This window comes from Monodelphis domestica, chromosome 3 (assembly GCF_027887165.1).
Source record: "Monodelphis domestica isolate mMonDom1 chromosome 3, mMonDom1.pri, whole genome shotgun sequence".
Lineage (NCBI taxonomy): Eukaryota > Metazoa > Chordata > Mammalia > Didelphimorphia > Didelphidae > Monodelphis > Monodelphis domestica.
The window spans coordinates 434,891,007-434,908,009 of NC_077229.1; the positions used below are offsets into that span (position 1 = coordinate 434,891,007).

The following is a 17,003-nucleotide window of genomic DNA, read 5'->3' on the forward strand; positions in this document are numbered from 1 at the left end:
ATTCCTTTTATAGTTGAGGATTTGAGATTCAAGGACTGCTTCCTTTTGTATTTGTATTCTCAATATTATATTAGTATTTAATAAATGTTCCTTGATTGGTTATAAAACCATTGGGAGTTGGATTGGGGAAGAGATAAGGCAGCACAGCTGTCTTGATTTAAAAATCTATAATTTCATATGGCAAATTCCCAATATAGCCATTCTCTCCACTGAATTAGATGTAAAATTTATGGTGTCAGAGAGTTGCCTGGAATTTAAGAACTTAAATGACTTATTCATGGTCACATATCTAGGAAGACTTAGGGTTAACCCTGGAGCTAGATTTTCCTAACTCCAAGATTGGCCCAATATATGCCATGTTTCATTGCCATTGCATCTAAAGCATCAAAAGACGAGAGAAACTTTCATTTTTTTTCAGGAAAAATGTTTTTTTTCCTCTAATTTTTAACAGATAAATAAACCTTATTCTTAAATTAGAACATGTTTGCTTTAAAAAGAATTAGGCAGGTGCCTTTGTGTTTTGCCTCATTCTATAGCTTAAACTGCAAATATTTTAAGTGTGGATATATAATTCAAAATAGTTTTTAGGTAAGCTGAGCACCATCTGGATTTCAAAAATAGAAGAAGAAACAATTATCAAAGAGAATTAAATGCTTTATTTCATGCATGCTAAATAAAATCAAAGAGTAATTAGGAAAAAATATAGATTTGAACCTATGGTTCTGCCTGGCTCTTTGCATAGTTTCTATCTATAAGGAAAGTTGAATGATGCATCTATGTTTTCTATGAAAATATTCTTATTTTCACATGATAATGATTTTGCATGATTATTATTTTTCCTTCACTTCATTTTGTTTTTGTATGGCATCCACTTGACCCAATCAAATGATTTGGGGTTTGCCTGACTGCTGAATATCCTTATCCTAGCTACTGAAATGCTGGCTTTCTGCTGCATGGGCAGCAGCAAATATGCTTCTGAGCTCACCGTAAAGGTCATTTTGTGAAAGGAAAAGTGATTATTGTGTAACCTCTACGGTTTCACGGTGCCTGGCGTTAAAAAAATCTGTTTTCAAAATAGTAGAATATGTTTTGATTAGTTAGAAGCTTCCCGTGGAGGACGCTGGTGGCCGGCCATTGTTTCCTTCATTATTAGCTGTCATTTGCTCAGCCATCAGTGTGGCAGGAAGGAAGCTGGCTAGGAGTGAGTGCAGGGCTCTCCTAGCCCACTTTCTCTCAAGAGAGACAGAACCAAACAAACAAAAGCGACAATAGCATTCTAGTACTGAGGAGGGTTTTCTGCTGTGGGGATTTAAAAAAATTTCCTTCTCCCTGCCCCTGCACCCCTGCGTCTGCAGTGGTGGCTGCTTCCCTTTCTTTGCCTCCTGGGTAGTCGACTGCCAACATCCTGGTTAGTATATCTGTCCTGTTCTCAGTGTTGATGAATCACTCTCATCTTCATTCTCTTCATCTCTCTGTTATTCCTCCATGCTGTGTATTATACATTTTTATTGTTCTCTAGTTTTCCATTTACCTTTGTACCTCGGAATTGATAGAATGCATGTCTCAAGGATTGCATCATTATGCAATAAAGGGGAACCCTGGGCCTAGGTGATTGACAATGCATCAAATCTCCCCCCCCCCCCCCATTCTCTCTCCCTCTCTTCTTGTTTCCCTTTTGTCCTTCTTCCTCCTCTCCTTTCTCCCTGCTTTTCTTCCCTCTTCCTCCCTGTCTCTTTCTTTGCCCTTCCCTTCTCCTCTTACCTCTCCCTCATGTATCTCTTGCTTTCTTTCTTAGTATATCTTTCTCATTCTTATCTGTCTTGCACATTTTTCAATAAAAATAATGCAATTTTGTCTATTGAGATTTATTTTTAATCTTTAGTTATAGAGTTTTTGGAGAATAGACAATCCTGACATTTTAATGCCAGTGCAGTGTGCAATTGGAATGACAGTCTTTTGTTTCTATATATTATGGTGCAAAATGAGGACTTCTTGCCTTTTTCTTTTTTCTATGAAGCCTTACCTTAAAGAAATAGGTTGATAAAAGTAGGGATTATCCTGCATGAGTCTGGTCAGCCTATATCAGAAGCTGAATATGGAGTTGTAAAAATATTTTTATACATCTTTTCTTTTCTAATGCATATGTTTATGCATGTGTGTATATCTATGTATAAAATCTCATTCCCATATAAGACTAAAAGTCAGATGGGCAAACTTCACTAGAAATATGATCTTGGTTCATTCTGGGGAATGCTACACATCTGGGTATGTACATTGTGCTAAAGCAGGAAAATTATTTTTGTTTTCTGTTTCAACTAATATATGTCTGTATTACATATGGATATATAATTCAGGGGAAAAAATTGTCCTGTATAATTAAAGAAAAATTTTCTTTGCTTTCTACCTCATGGGTGTTTTCCTGAATTCATTAATACAAACGATTCTCCTTTTTGTGAAAAATTCCCTCCAAGTTTAGCCATTTTAATTTTTAATTAGCAAATGCTAAATTTAAAACAAAACCAGTCTCCCGAACCTTTCCCCCAAACATTTTATTGCTCCATAAAAAGTTGACAGTTAAGGCCATCCCCATCTTAGTATCATATTATTTCTGTTTTAATAAATGATATGGTTTTCTTCTCTTTACCACATTGTCTCCATATAGATCCCTGATGATCTCTGTTCTAGTGATAGATTTCTATTAATAGTTGAGAATCTATTTTTAGAACCTCTGCCTCATAAATGCACTCCCACACACAGTTTTATGTGTGGAAGAATTTCAATCAATTGGCTACATGATTGGGATTTTCTGTTGATTTTTTTGGGTGGTTTGGTTTGGGGCTTTGGGGGCTATTTTTTGGATTTCTTAGTGAATTTTCTTAATAAGCGCAAGGATTTACATGTGAATTTTATGACTTTAAATGTATTAGATAACTTTAACAGTTCTAAAGATCATAATACATGTTTAAAAATAATTTCTCTTACAGACACTGAATCCAAAATGGAATGAAGAATTTTATTTTAGAGTAAGTTTTTTTTAACCTTGTTTACACCAATTTGTTCCTAATAATAACTAGACACATTTTCTTTTTATTTATTTTGGGGAGAGAAGACGTACTACTGCTTATTTTCAATTTTGTTGGATGGTGAACATTTTTGCTGTTAAGCTTTTTGCCGTTAAGCTTTTTTCTTTTTAAGGCTACATAGTGTCCCAATTTCTTTAAAAGCTGGGGCTACTACAGAAAATTAAAGAAGACAACAGTGCTAGAATAAAATATGGCACTGCTTCATTCTGGTATAATGATTATGTGAATGGAAGAAAATTTAAACCCTAAAAACTCTGAAGAAATAGAACTATTTATTAATTTTAAACTTGTTAATGCAGTGGTCATAGCAGTAGTGCACTTTCCTCAGAGGGCTCTTTAAATGGAGCTCTATTTATGCATGAGTGTATATTTGTATGTATGCATGTCTATGTCTGTGTATGAATATTAGTCATATATAATAATTATGACTCAAGTGACAATAGGTATTTAACATTATTTTCTAAAATTTTAGTCTCCTTTGTACAATGTATTTACAAGGTTAAAAACAACAAAAAGTATGAAATGAGCTGTCATATGACTTGCCTTTTTGACTCACTTAAATATTAATTTAGGTATAGGTGGAAAGACCAACCATTTGAATAAGGCATTTGGATTTTTTTAAATAGAGATTGGCAGAAAATGTTCTAAAGCTCAGAATTAAAATTTTCAACGGAGAAAAACTTTGATGTTCAATTCTGCCTTTTTTTAAAAGAAAAAGTTACTGCTATGCTATTAATATTACCAAATTAGGTAAAATATCAGTAGCTCTTAATCTTTAATAGCAGCCCTTTGGGAAGAGGCCTGAGTTGTGAATTAATTTACAGAGTCCTCTAATGTAATTACACAGTTTTGTGGTTAATTGTTTTAATATTTTGGAAATATTAATTGATTCAACTGTGGAAATAATTGAATGATATTACTGTTCTTTTAATAGCACAAAATCTCTAAAAATTATTCTGTAATAGAATGGCTTCTTGCTGCCATTTCCACTTAGTTTTCAATCGTTTGTTATATGTTGCACTCATAGAACTTATTGACTGCTTGTTTTATAAATTCAGATCTAAAACCTGGAATTTTGAATTAAATTATTTAGCTTCTGTCTATACTTTCTAATAGAGAAAGATTTTAATAGTGAAGAACTAAAAAAAAAAAACTAGTGAACAAAAACAAAGCCATGTACTTGTGTTATGAAACTCTGTGGTGCAATATTGAATTCTTTTGAATTCCAAATATTTTAAGGCTCTTTTCATTTTAATGCATTGGTCACATTTAGCAAAAATTTGGACAAATGCTCTTTTATCTAACAAACATTGGCTAGCCGAAATTTAATTCTGTATTTTCTTCTTGTTGTAGTTTTAGAAGGTATTTTTCTTCACACTTAGCTAAGCTAAAGTACAAACTCAGAGAAAGAAGTCATTTATACTTAGTGTCTCCCCAAAATTCTTTGTGCTCTTTCTAATATCTTGAATGCTATAATTTCAAGCTATCAAAAATTCAATCAACTCCACTATTTTCTGACTGCACCCTAATAAAATTGCCTTATTACTCTTCAGTCTTTATTTAACCTCAGCCTTGTTAATTCAGTCTCTCAACAGAAATGTCATATCTTTTATTGCCATTCAAGGACTTGGGTATGTTTATTCCATTTTTAAAATGGCAGTAGAAATCAAAGAGACTCATTCAAATATCTTCTTAAAGACATACTATATAGTCTTGAAATTTTAGTTTGAAAAGAAAAAAATTTTCCTCTCCATGAGGAGAAAAGAAAAGAAAAAGATGATTTCATTCCTACTCTCTCCAAATATGCTCCTTATAATGAAGTTTTAGGACTAGATAAGAACTTTGAGATGTCTGTGTTTAATAATATCTTTATTTTACGGTCTAGGCAAACCAGATTTTGAAGGGCTAAATTATTTGCTCATAAGTGTGTACAGCAAGTCTGTGTCAGAGTCAGAGCCAGCATTATTTCTTAGTGCTAGTTGCTACTGGAATGTTTGAGAAGTAGGTAAGGAGCATGGAGGAAACATAGAGGATTTCACAATGCCATTATGGATGAGCCGCTGGGTGTCTAGTATTTTAGAAGATTAGAGAATTTTGAGCATGAACTGACTTCTTGATAAATTCTAATCCAACTACCTCATTTTCCAAAATGAAGAGAAATTGAGACCCAGGGGGAATAAGTGATCCCATGGATAGCAAATATTAGAGCTGATAGTTACAACTACCACCTATGTCATCTGACTTCCTATCATTTTTTTTTTTGGTCCAAAGAGCTATGTCTCATCTGTTCTTCTTTTTTAAAAACTTCAATTATTTCAAACATTAAAAAAAAACACTATTCTATGCTATATACCATTTGCAGTACTTAGCACATAGTAGGCATTTAGTAAGTACTAGTTGATTGATTGATTAGGAGTGAGAATATAGTGAAGAGGATAATTAATGAGTGATGAAGCATGAATTCAATAGGCAAAAAAGCCCATTAAGCAAGTAAGATAGTTCCTTGCATTAAGCATTTGGTCTAGAGTTAAGAATACCTGAGTTCAGATCCAGCCTCAGACATTTACTAGGTATGTGATCCTGGGGAAGTATAAAATGAGAAAAATGATAGCACCTAAATTACAGGGTTGTTGTAAGGCTCAGTATAAAGGACCTAAAAAGTGATCGGCACAGTGCCTGGTATATTAGAAGTTCTTGATAAATATTTTTCCCTTATCACATCTTTTGGCTCAAACTGCAGCCCTGGCCTAGATGTAACATAGAATCTTTGTCTCTGACATCCCTAGGAGACAACTTCTTAGGTTTCAAGTTCTTTATGGAAAGATTGAGTTATAGATATTCCATGGGAATTGCCTTTTAGAATAGATAAAAATTAAATTTAAAGCACTGAAAATTATTTCTCAGAAAAAGATACATAGTTAATTTCCCCTTCCCACTTGTTTCAGTGTTGTAGCTAAAAGTCTGTAGCAGCTAGAAAATGAAAATTTGTTTTAGATGCTTGCCACTGGGTGTTTGTTTAGCACTGTAGACATTGCTGATATGACAAGTATAGTTAGATGCATCCCTGTTTATCAGGGACTTTATTTGCTTTGGTTTTATCTTTTGGGCTTTTTTCATTGTGGTGAATTTTTTAATTACTGAAGGTGATCTAGAGGTATTTGTGTTTCTTATAGGTAAACCCATCCAATCATAGACTCCTGTTTGAAGTATTTGATGAGAATAGACTGGTAAGTTCTGACTTTTCACTCTCCATTACACCCTTCCCCAAACAATGATCTTAATGTGACAATTATACCTTTTTTGGTATTATACTAAAGGAAATTTGATTAGTAAATGAATATGTTTTTATAGTAAAAATTTTTGTTCTTAAGATCTTTGATTTCATTAGTACAGGAAATTCTCCTCCATGGAAACTTCATCTACCAATGAAGACCGGCAATTTATCTGTAATTTATAATCATAAATAGTTGTTTGGATCACTGAAAGATTAAGTGGCTTGTCTCTGCAGCACACAGATAGTATGTGCAGACAAAAGACTTTTGGGCCCAGGTTTTTGGATCTAGATCATTCTGAATCTCAGCGTGTGCAACTTTTAATGTCATTTTGTCTAGTTTTCTACACTCACATTAAAATATGTGTGGCATAAGTCAGAGCAATTTATCCACTAACATCCAGATATTTTTAAATTTTTAAGTATTCATCATCTCTACCCTAATTATGTGGTAGCTTAGAAGATTAATGATATTTGTGTATAACTATATTTTTCCCAGCAAGCAAAAACAAAATTCATTAATGTGAACATAGACTTTTTTATGTGCTGTTGTTTAATATACAGAATGGCATTTAATCTGTTAAGAATTTCTTGTTATATGTAAATAAACTTTGTGGAATTCCAAACCATACTTATTCACATGACTTTTCTTTGTGCAGAGTAGTTCAAGTTATATCTAACAACTTGAAACAAGAGATAGATTGCCCTAACAGAGTAAAAAATTACATTTTTTTAAATGATCATAAAAAATGTTGGGGTTTTTTTTTGGTCATTCAGCCATTTTAATCATATCAAACTCGTCATGACCCCATTTGGGGTTTTCCTGACAGGTACTGGAGTGGTTTGCCATTTCCTTCTCCAGTTTATTTTATAGATGGAGAAACTGAGGCAAAGAGAGTTAAGTAACTTACTTAAGGTCACTTAGCTGGTAAATGTCTGAGGCCAGATTTGAACTCAAGAAGAGAAGTCTTCCTGACTTCAGAACCAGCGCTCTTATCTATCAGATGCCCCCAAATTGGTTAGTTGTCTCCTTTAAAATATGGAAGAAAAACTTCTTTCTGGAGTGCTTAGTTAAAATTTCCATCAGATATCATTTAGGGTAACAAAAACCAAAAAGAATGTTAGCTTTTCAGTTTAACCTTTGTTTTCTCATTTGCTTAAATGGGGAAAACCATATTATACAGTTAAGTAGACCCTTTATTTTAAAAAAAAGATAATTATTACAACATGTATACCCTCTATGCTATCCCCATGATCATGTGCCAAAATAATCAATTTTACACATGGTGCAACAAAATAGAGTGCTAGACTTGGAATCTGGAATACCAAGGTTCAAATCTAGCTGTATACCACCTAAATTCTGTCAGCTTCAGTTTCCTTGTCTGTAAAATGGGGATAATAATAAAATTCACTTCCCAGGGTTATTATGAGAATAAGATAATATTTGTAAAGTATTTGAGAAAACTTAATGCATTATAAAATATTGCTGTTACTGCTATTGCTACTACCACTACCATTACTACTACTACTTATTATTATTATTACTCCTACTTCTACTCCAATTTTATCTTTTTCTTCCTCCATGCATATGCATTGGCCCCAAGATGTGGATTCCATTTATTTAGCACTTTGTTATAATTTTTTGAACAAGAATTACAATTATAGAACAATCCAGACACAAGCAAATTTCTATCTAACCATTTCCTATCCCCATTTCATAGATGAAGAAATAGGTTTAGTGACCATAGAATGGTGAATAAGTGACTTGTCCCAGGTTATATAGCTTTTTAGTGTCAAAGTCAGAGGCAATATTTAAGCCCAGGCCTTCTAGTTCTTACATAGTGTTCCTTTACCATTTTCTTTTGTTGAATTTAAATTTATATAGATCTTCACTATCGTTATAACACTCAATGTTTTCTCTATCTTCATAAGTGCTTATTGATTTTCCCAAAAACCATGCCAGACAAGTTAGTCCTACTTGTTTCTTTTAGGAACTTATAAATTAATATATTAAAATATTTATGGATCTAATGTTAGTGAGCATATGATTTTGCCCCCCCCTTACACAACTAGGAAATCTATATAAACTTTGTGATATGTAGCTATCTTGTATATAAACAATGCTAACATTTTATTATCAGTGATCCAAGTTCTATTGACGTACATATTCATTTACCCAGAAGAGAACATGAGTTTCTACCAGAATAGGGATTTGCTGTTTTCTGTGTCTTATTTGTTGTACATAGCTGGGAAAAGTTAGATGTAAGAGAAAGGATTAAATTGTGTCTTGAGATAAACCAAAGCTTACTGAAATATCCTGAATTTAATTTTGATAATTAATCAGAACATAATAGCTAGAGTGGAAGTGAATTATTTTTATGTTGAACTTGATTTTGTATTTAATATACTGTTCTTAGACTAGAAGAATTGACTATGAAAATAAAAAGATCTCCCTCATTTTTCTCTTGCTCTGCCAAGTATTTCTTGTTAGAATGCAGAAGATGCATTTGCCAATGTCCTGCTATAGAAAGAATGCTTTATCTGAAAATTATGTTTAATTATACTAACACCTGGGTTTGCACCAAGCTGTCTGCAGAACTGTTACTGTGTGACGAATGCCTGTGTTCTTTCTTGTTGGCACGTAATCCTGTTAAAGACAATATGGGATTGTGCTGGTGCTTGGCAGTTTTAGGGTTGAACAAGCCAGATTCCATTTCTTTCATAATTGGTCATCTTGGCATTTGAAAACATGCTGCTAGAAAACAGATTTGGATGTCTAAACATGGTGTCGAACTCTCCTCTTGCCCCATACCCATGATTCCAGATAGGTTGTTAAAACTATGCTTTGGGAGTTAATAGAGACTTGTTGTCTAGGCCTTTTATTTTAGTTCTATTCCTTTCTCATCTCAGGTCAACCTTTATGGTTAAATAATTAAAATTTCTGGTTCATGAGAGAATAAATATGAATATGAAATAATAAATAAACAATTTTTTGAAGTGTCATTCTGAGTTAATGAAACTGAAAACTTTTTTAAAAACCTTCCTCTTTTGGGAAGCATTTTGGCTCTTAAGGAGCCCAGACATATCCCATATGAGCATTCAAATTTCACTAATTTGGAGTAGCATTTCTTCTATATGGTGACATTATGAAATTAATGCAAATCTGCATACCTACTAGCCTTTTTTTTTTGCTTGTTTGTTTTCCTCCATCTTTCCCACCTGTGATGTGCAAGAGGCAATATTTTCTCAAGCTGTGTTTTTTACTGCTTCTTTTCATTCCTGGTATGAGAATTCTTTGCAATCTTTTTTTCTTTTTGGTAGTTTTTATGGAGAAAGTTTTAGTGTATTGGCAAGGTTTATAGTATTAACTACCAGAATAGTATAAATTATCTCTCACCCCATCCCCCACATAGATATTTTCTTACTTGTTGATCATAGTCTAATTATTTAGCATTAAAGGGAAACTACTTCTGGCTAGTGTGTAATTATATTTATAGTATGTTTTTATTAGTTTGCATTCCACCCTGGTAGTCTGATGATGTCATAAATAACCCAGCAAAATGAGCAAACAAACAAAATGAATATGTTGCTTATGAAAACGAGACCTATTTCTACTTTCTGACTTGGTCTTTCTGAGGAGGTGGCGAGGATGTGGGAAGATGTTGTGGTGTTTTTTCATGGAAGACAATTTGTAGCACTTTGTATTCATTTGAGAGAGTGTGTCAAGTGTGTTATGTGTGTTGTGTGCGCGTGTGCGTGTTGCTCAGTTCAGAAGTACCCTGTGAATATGATGTGATTTAGATTTATAGTAGCACTGAGAGTGTTTGCTGCCCCAGTCAGCTGTGAGAGCTCGCCTGCTGGGGCAATGCCTTTCTGATGGAAAAAGAGCAGCTGGGAAGGTGCCGTTTCAGGCTCTGACTGTTTAAAAGAGAGGGAGAGGGAGAGGGAGGGAAAAAAAAAACCCAAGTCCACAAGCTGGCATTGGAGAGGGAGAGCAAGGTCATGTGGTTCTAACCATCCTACCCTCTGTCCCAGTGTGCAGAAGCTCTGATTCCTCTTATCCAATCATGCCTGGAATGCAGCTTGCCACTTGGGTTATTTCTGCTATCTGTCGCTATCGTTGGGGCAGTGCTAACAGTTTGGCAGATGGGACAATTTTTCTTGGAGTTTATGCCTTTGATTTTTAACTTCTGGCAGTGCCTGAATTGTTGTGGTTGTTGTCTCCCTCTCCCTTCCTGCCCTCCTGTTAAACCATGGCCCATCGGCTGCGGTTTCATTTTGGCTCTGGTCGAAGCAACACAGCCCCTGAATCAGAGATCCTAGATCGAGAGAGAGAAGACGACTTTTTTATGGCATTCCACACTTTGCCAAGGAGAAACAGCTCTCACCCATTCTCTCAAAATGGAGCAGAGTATGGTGGCGGTAGTCTACAAGGAGTGGGATCTCTCAAACGAAGCACATCCATGTTTATACCTCAGCTGCTGAATAACATTGATGCCCGTCCAACAAGGAGCTCATCTGTGCAAATCTCCCTGCAGCGCAAAGCTGTGAACGGACATACTGATGAGTGCGGGGCACCAGATTCTCTTGATGAGGACCTTCCCTATAAGTTTTCAGACCTTAGGGAGAATTTTACTTCACCAGTAAGTAGACCTTCTTCATCCCAAAGTAGCTCCCAAGAAACTTCAGAAAGAGAATCCCCCAATAATTCTCCACCAAGGCTGCTCGATGATTTAGGACAACAGGTCAATGGATCCAATACTTGCAGTCACAGAGTATTTTGTACAGTTCCTTCAGATAACCAAGGGGATGCAGTCCCCTCAGTTGCCCAGACAGTTGAAGGCAATGAAAACGCTTCAGGCTTGAACATAAGTGGAGTAAGAATTCAGCATCGTGCTTCAAGTGCAGACATGCGTCAAGTTAGACTCTTGCCCTTTGGATCAGAGGTTCAGAACAACCCTTCTGCTCCTGAGCCCAGGCGTTGGTCTTTGCAACATGTTCCGGATGTGTCTGCTAGTTCTGGGAAAAGGTGTTTTGTTTTCCAATTACAGCAACCCCAAACAAGCACTCCAAGCCCTGGTGGTGATTACAATTTTGGTTTTACTGGAACAAAGGGGGACAGGTTGGTCAGGTATCCAAGAATAAGGCTAGAGAGGAGTACCTCCTATCCAGTCCAACCTCGACCTGAGCGAGTTAGCCCGATGGAAGATAGAGTGAATTCCGAACCTCCTAACAATGGCAGGAATTGTCCTGAAATACACAGGAGTAATTCAGTAGAAAGGATCCCACAGAGTAAGGGCTGTACTTTTAAGATCAGACAAGATCAAAATACCCGACAACAACACTTTAGAATTCTGGTAACTCGTGGTCATGAAGAACCTCACCAGACTCTTGAAGAGACTAGCTCTGAAACACCTGCTTCTCCAGTAGCAAGCACTCCGGTAAGTTAGACATTGAATGTGTTAGAGTCCTCTTTGAACATTTCAAACTGGGAATGCTTTTTTTCTTTTTCTTTTTTTTTGCATTACAAATAAAAGCAACCCTTTTCTACAGCATTTGTAGTTTTCCTGCTCAAAGAGCCAGGTTACTCATAATTTCTAACCACAAGTTATGTTGCTCTTGTGCTCTTGATATGTATTTGTGGATCCAGTATTTGGTTAGAATAATAGTGTTAAAATTTGCCTGCCTGATGTTTTGTAAGAAAATACTTAGCAGTTAAAAATGTTTGTTCTCTAGAAGTCTTCAAAAGCCCTCAGGTGTCTTTACCTTTGAAACAAATGTGTGTTGTTATTTTGATGAAATACAATGGTTGCCCTTTTTCAGTGATTAAAAAGCAATTCCTTCCCCCTTTTCCCCCATCCCTCCTCCCCCAAACTAAAGGTCATTTGTTAATCTTGAGAAATTCATAAGGAACCTATTTCCAGCTTCATCCTGTACTGAGCTTTTTATCAAAAATAATCTATGCTTTAAAGTGTTAGAAAATGGGGAAATAATGATTTAGTTTCTCTTAACTAATTAAAATGTTTACATAAATACTTGTCCCATGGTTCTTCTCTGCTGTGTTAGGAGTTGGTCCAATTTAGGTCATTTTGTTTGCTTTTATTAATTGAGACTTGTACTCCATGTGAACAGTAATTTGGTACATATGGTATGTTACTTATTTTTGAAGAAAAATAACTTTATGGACCAAGCATGGGTAAAACTTTTATGGGGAATCATTAATTCTCAAGTTGCATTACAGTGCAATTTAACACTGCCCACTTGAGACTCCAGGCTCAATGATGCTGTATATAGAATAGTAAGTGCCCTATCTCCAGCTGTGAAAACAGACTCACTCAAACAGATTCTGGCCCTTGCTGTTTGTGTGTGTTCTTGTTCTCTTATGCTCTTCCTTTCAGTGAAATGTAGCACAGAAGACAGCTGCTTACTTCACCCCGGCCATATGATGACTCTGCAGCTCTCATACTTTCTACCTAGCAAAGCAAGTGATAAAGAAACAAATTGGATTGATTTCTTTTGTTAATAACCTCTACATTTAAATACTTTTAAAGAAATTTATTCTCTATATTTTGCATTATTATCAATTTTGTCTTTCAGTGTCATGTAGCATCCTTATCTTATTAGAAAGCTTATGTGTCTGATGGTTAAAAAATATTTGCACTGCTTTGCTCTAGAGGTGATACTTTGTTTTTATTTTGTGTATGAGTTGTAACATTAGCTTCATAAATAATTATTTGGCTGATTGATATTCTGGCTCTACTAAACTAAATTCATTGTGCCACATTTTCCAGTGTGCATCAGCCTCAAGCAAATGCTATCATCTGGATGATTTTATCCAACTCCCCCATCTTTCTTCTTTTCTCTCTCATTTCACACCTCCTCCCCCTCCCATTTCTTTCCTTTTTCATATCCCTAACCCCTTGCAAGGACATAGCTCCATGGGCTTCATCATTACTTTAGCCTAATGTTCTCCAGCTTCAAGTAGCAGAATATACAGAAAAGGGTTAGGAGGCTGCTGACATTTTAGAAGTATTTGCCTCAGATATGAATGTGTCAGTGTGAGTTCAAAGCATTCCCTGCCTTGAACAATTGTCTTGAGTACTTTGCTTCTCTTGGATCACTCCTATAATAAAGATATTTTTAAAAAAATATTCATAACCTTTTTTTAACAACTTGTTTCTTAAATGATCCCTTCCATATTTCTGGCATCTAATGTGTACCACTAAAAAATTAGATAGCTTTATATTTTGACTGTTGGGCTCCAAGGCATTTAAGCATTTTTTAAAAATTATAAATAGGTTTCTAAAATAAGTGCTTCAGACTAAATTTGTTTTAGTATATAATTATCTCTTGAGAAAAAATTTATCTACTCAGAAACATATATGAGAAGGAAGATCCAAAAAAGATGTATTCTGTGGGTGTCTTGGACAATTAATTCAAGTAGCCACTATTGAGATCCATTGCCATTTTCTTTGACAGAAAAATAACAATTGGTTGTTGGAAGGAACCATCCAAAGAATTAGAACTCTTATTTTTAAATTTCTCTGTACTTTTGAAGCAGGTTCTCCTTTCTCCTTTCTACTACATTACATGTGTTTGATGTAAGACCAGGCCTTAGAGTGCAGGCAGCAGCTGCCACAGCCTTATTTATCTTGAGGGGAAACATTCATATGGGCGTCTACAAACCTACTACCATCAAGCGTTTGTGACCTTTTAGATATCTTCTGTTTAGTAAGAAGTCTTTTCAATCCAAGAAAGGATTTCAGTATGAGGTTTCATGAAATATTAACAAAAAATGAAGCTAGTACAGGGCCAAATTTATTCTATGAAGAATGTCTGGAAATGTTTTCCCTTAATTTGGGAATGATTCCAAACATACACATACATGCATACTGTATAGGGATATATTTTAGCCCATGGGTATACATATCCATCTATGTGTCTCTACACATGTGCAGATGTGTGTGTGTGTATATATATATGGATATATGAACATAAACATATACATATATATACAAAGAGATAGATAGATAGGAATGTGTATCCATTTATGCTTCTCTAAGTATCTTAGAGCAAATACAAGTATAACTGTTATAATGGTAGTAATACTAAAAAGCTTACATTTGCCTAATAAGATAATTTGGTTAAATCAAGCATCAGGACCCAAAGTTAATATACATATTATGTAAGAAGTAATGACATAATCAACCTCATATTAAACTTTGTTCACTGTTGATCTCTACTTAGTTGTATGCGATGATTACTGTCTCATTAGCTCAGTAATCTGAAGAGTTTCAGGTTTTATCAATAACTATTGGATTTTCTTTTTACCAAACTATTATCAAGAATTCCTTTGGAGACCCACTTGTTAATTTTGCTCTTCCAAAGGGAAGGAAAAGTTTCTTTATTGTTTAACATGATTTTGCTGGGGGTTTTCAAAACCTATTGTATTTTACACAGGGATAGTTCTTTGTCAGATATATGATTTCAAATACATATGATCACTCTGTAAAATTGAGATTTGAACTCTGGACTTCAATCCCCACAAGCCCTTGCTCCACTTCCCCAAAATGCTTTGTAATCTCACGGGAATTCTGAGGTGGGCCGAGATCGAGGTAGGATTTAAGCTGGTAGCAAAGGTTTTTCTCTCCCTTTTGGACTTCCGTTTTGGGGCAGACATGGCCCTTTCCATAATGTAGGTGAGGTCTTGTCTAGGCCTCTGGCCTAGGCACGTTTTTCTTATCCTGTCTTTTCTTTAATCCTTAATCTTCAATAAACCTCTAAAAAAATATAATACTCCTTGCAGAGAGAAACTAATTTCTACTGGCCTCAGTCTCCCCATATGCCTAAATTTTAATCTTTACAACTCATTCTTCCTCCTGTCCTTTTACAAACCTTGTATAAGAGAATCTACTCAATATAAACATATCATGATTGTCATCGTTATCAAATATTTTAAGGACCTACCTTGTACTTTGCATGGAACTAAGCATTTGCAGAGTTGATAGGTGTAAAACTTGTTGCTGGTTCTTGCCATCAGAGAGCTCAATGTGTAAGATTTGAAATGACTATAAAAAATTGTATTGAATCAATTTTAAAATAATGAGAAGTGCCTTTCCAATTTTATCTCTTTCTTGCCTAATAGATAATAGAGTCAAACTGAGTTTCTTACTTTTTCTTGTTTTTAACTACCTTCCTTAGTTTCTCATCATATTTTGTTTATTAATATTGTGTTCCCAATTCTCAAATTCACTACTCTTTTATCACAGCATTAGCTATTATTCTTATTTTTTTAATTTAAAAAAAAATCCATATAGCACCCCCTCCATGAGTCCTTACCTAATCCTCCCCACTTTTTCCCCAGCTGGAAGTAATCTTCTCTTCTTGTTGTCCCATATGATATTCTGTACTTCTCTTACATGTGTCTGTTCTAATTTTTATTATAAATCAAATAATCTACTTTCTTGCAATGTGCAAACATGATATTCTTCCATATTTAAAATTTTTTTTTCTATTTTTCTCTTCATTGCCAAACATCTAGGTAGAATAGTACTTTTACTTCACTGTAATCTATTTCTTCTTTAACCCTATGTAGTTATAAGTACAGTATGTCCACAGTCCCACACACAATCTACCTCTCATTCTTATACTGATTTCCGTCAAGGACACAACCCTCTTTTAAGTCAGTTGGGTACATAGCCACAATCAATTGCATCTCCTCACTGTCACTAACCCTATATATGTGCAATCAATAAATTTCTTCTGAATTTTGCCTGCTTAACATCCCCCTATGTTCATCATTTTTTCTCCATGAACATAGTTACCCCACTAGTTGAGAACTGTCTTAACTGTTTTTTAAAATAAGTTTTTACTGATATCTTTTTTTATTCTTAATAATTATCTACACTGTCCCTTCTCTCCCCTCCCAGAGAGCCAAACTATATAACAAATCTGTACTTTTTAAAGACAAAGACAAAGAAATATACAAGGAACAAATAAGCATAACTTATCAATACATTTGAAAAGTCAGAAAACTTGCACAGTATGTAATACCCATGAACCTCTCATTGGGATGTTCTTTTGTTTCTCTTCAGTCAAGTCCTGCTTGATCTTTATAATTATGTTATTTACTTTAGATCTTTTGATATGTTGTTCTTCCCATTTGTATTGTTGTAATTATTACATATATTGTTTTTTCAACTCTGCTTATTTCACTCTGCATCAGTTAATGCAGATCTTTTATAATTCTTTGTATTTGTCACACACATCATTTCCTATAGCACTCTTGCCTTAACTATTAACAATAGTCTTCTAATTGTTTTATTTGCCTTAAGTTTCTCCTCTCTCTAATGAATCTTCCCCACTTCTTGCAAGGAGATATTTGTAAAACTCTGTTCTTCCCCTGAGCAGAAAGTTCCACTTGATGCCTGGTGATTCTAAGACAAGACAAAGCATCAAATATTTATTAAGGGCTTACTCTGGGTCAGAAACTTTGTTATGTTCTACAGATTCAAATATAAACAGAAAGAAAGATAATTTTTCAAGGAGCTTATGGGGGAGAATAATACACAAAAGGCAGCTGAAAAGGAGGGTGGGGACAGAGAAGGTCCCTCAGATTTCAGAAAGCCAGAAATAGAGTTAGGAGAAGA

At 34.8% G+C, this 17,003-nt stretch overlaps 1 protein-coding gene across 25 annotated transcripts in view; it reads left to right on the forward strand.

The window, feature by feature from the left end:
- The window catches only part of NEDD4L (NEDD4 like E3 ubiquitin protein ligase), a 444,249-nt gene that overhangs the window by 233,628 nt on the left and 193,618 nt on the right, over positions 1–17,003 (forward strand). For 16 of the 25 annotated variants that reach the window (XM_056824470.1, XM_056824464.1, XM_056824466.1 and 13 more), the window contains 2 exons: positions 2,985–3,023; positions 6,257–6,310. The exons of 1 other annotated variant lie outside the window; for it this stretch is intronic. In XM_056824470.1, coding sequence (XP_056680448.1) covers positions 2,985–3,023; positions 6,257–6,310 — 93 coding nt within the window. Of the gene's footprint in view, positions 1–2,984; positions 3,024–6,256; positions 6,311–9,361; positions 11,796–17,003 lie in introns of those variants that run through there. 8 more of the 25 variants (XM_007487524.3, XM_056824462.1, XM_007487526.3 and 5 more) reach the window with 5 other exon arrangements.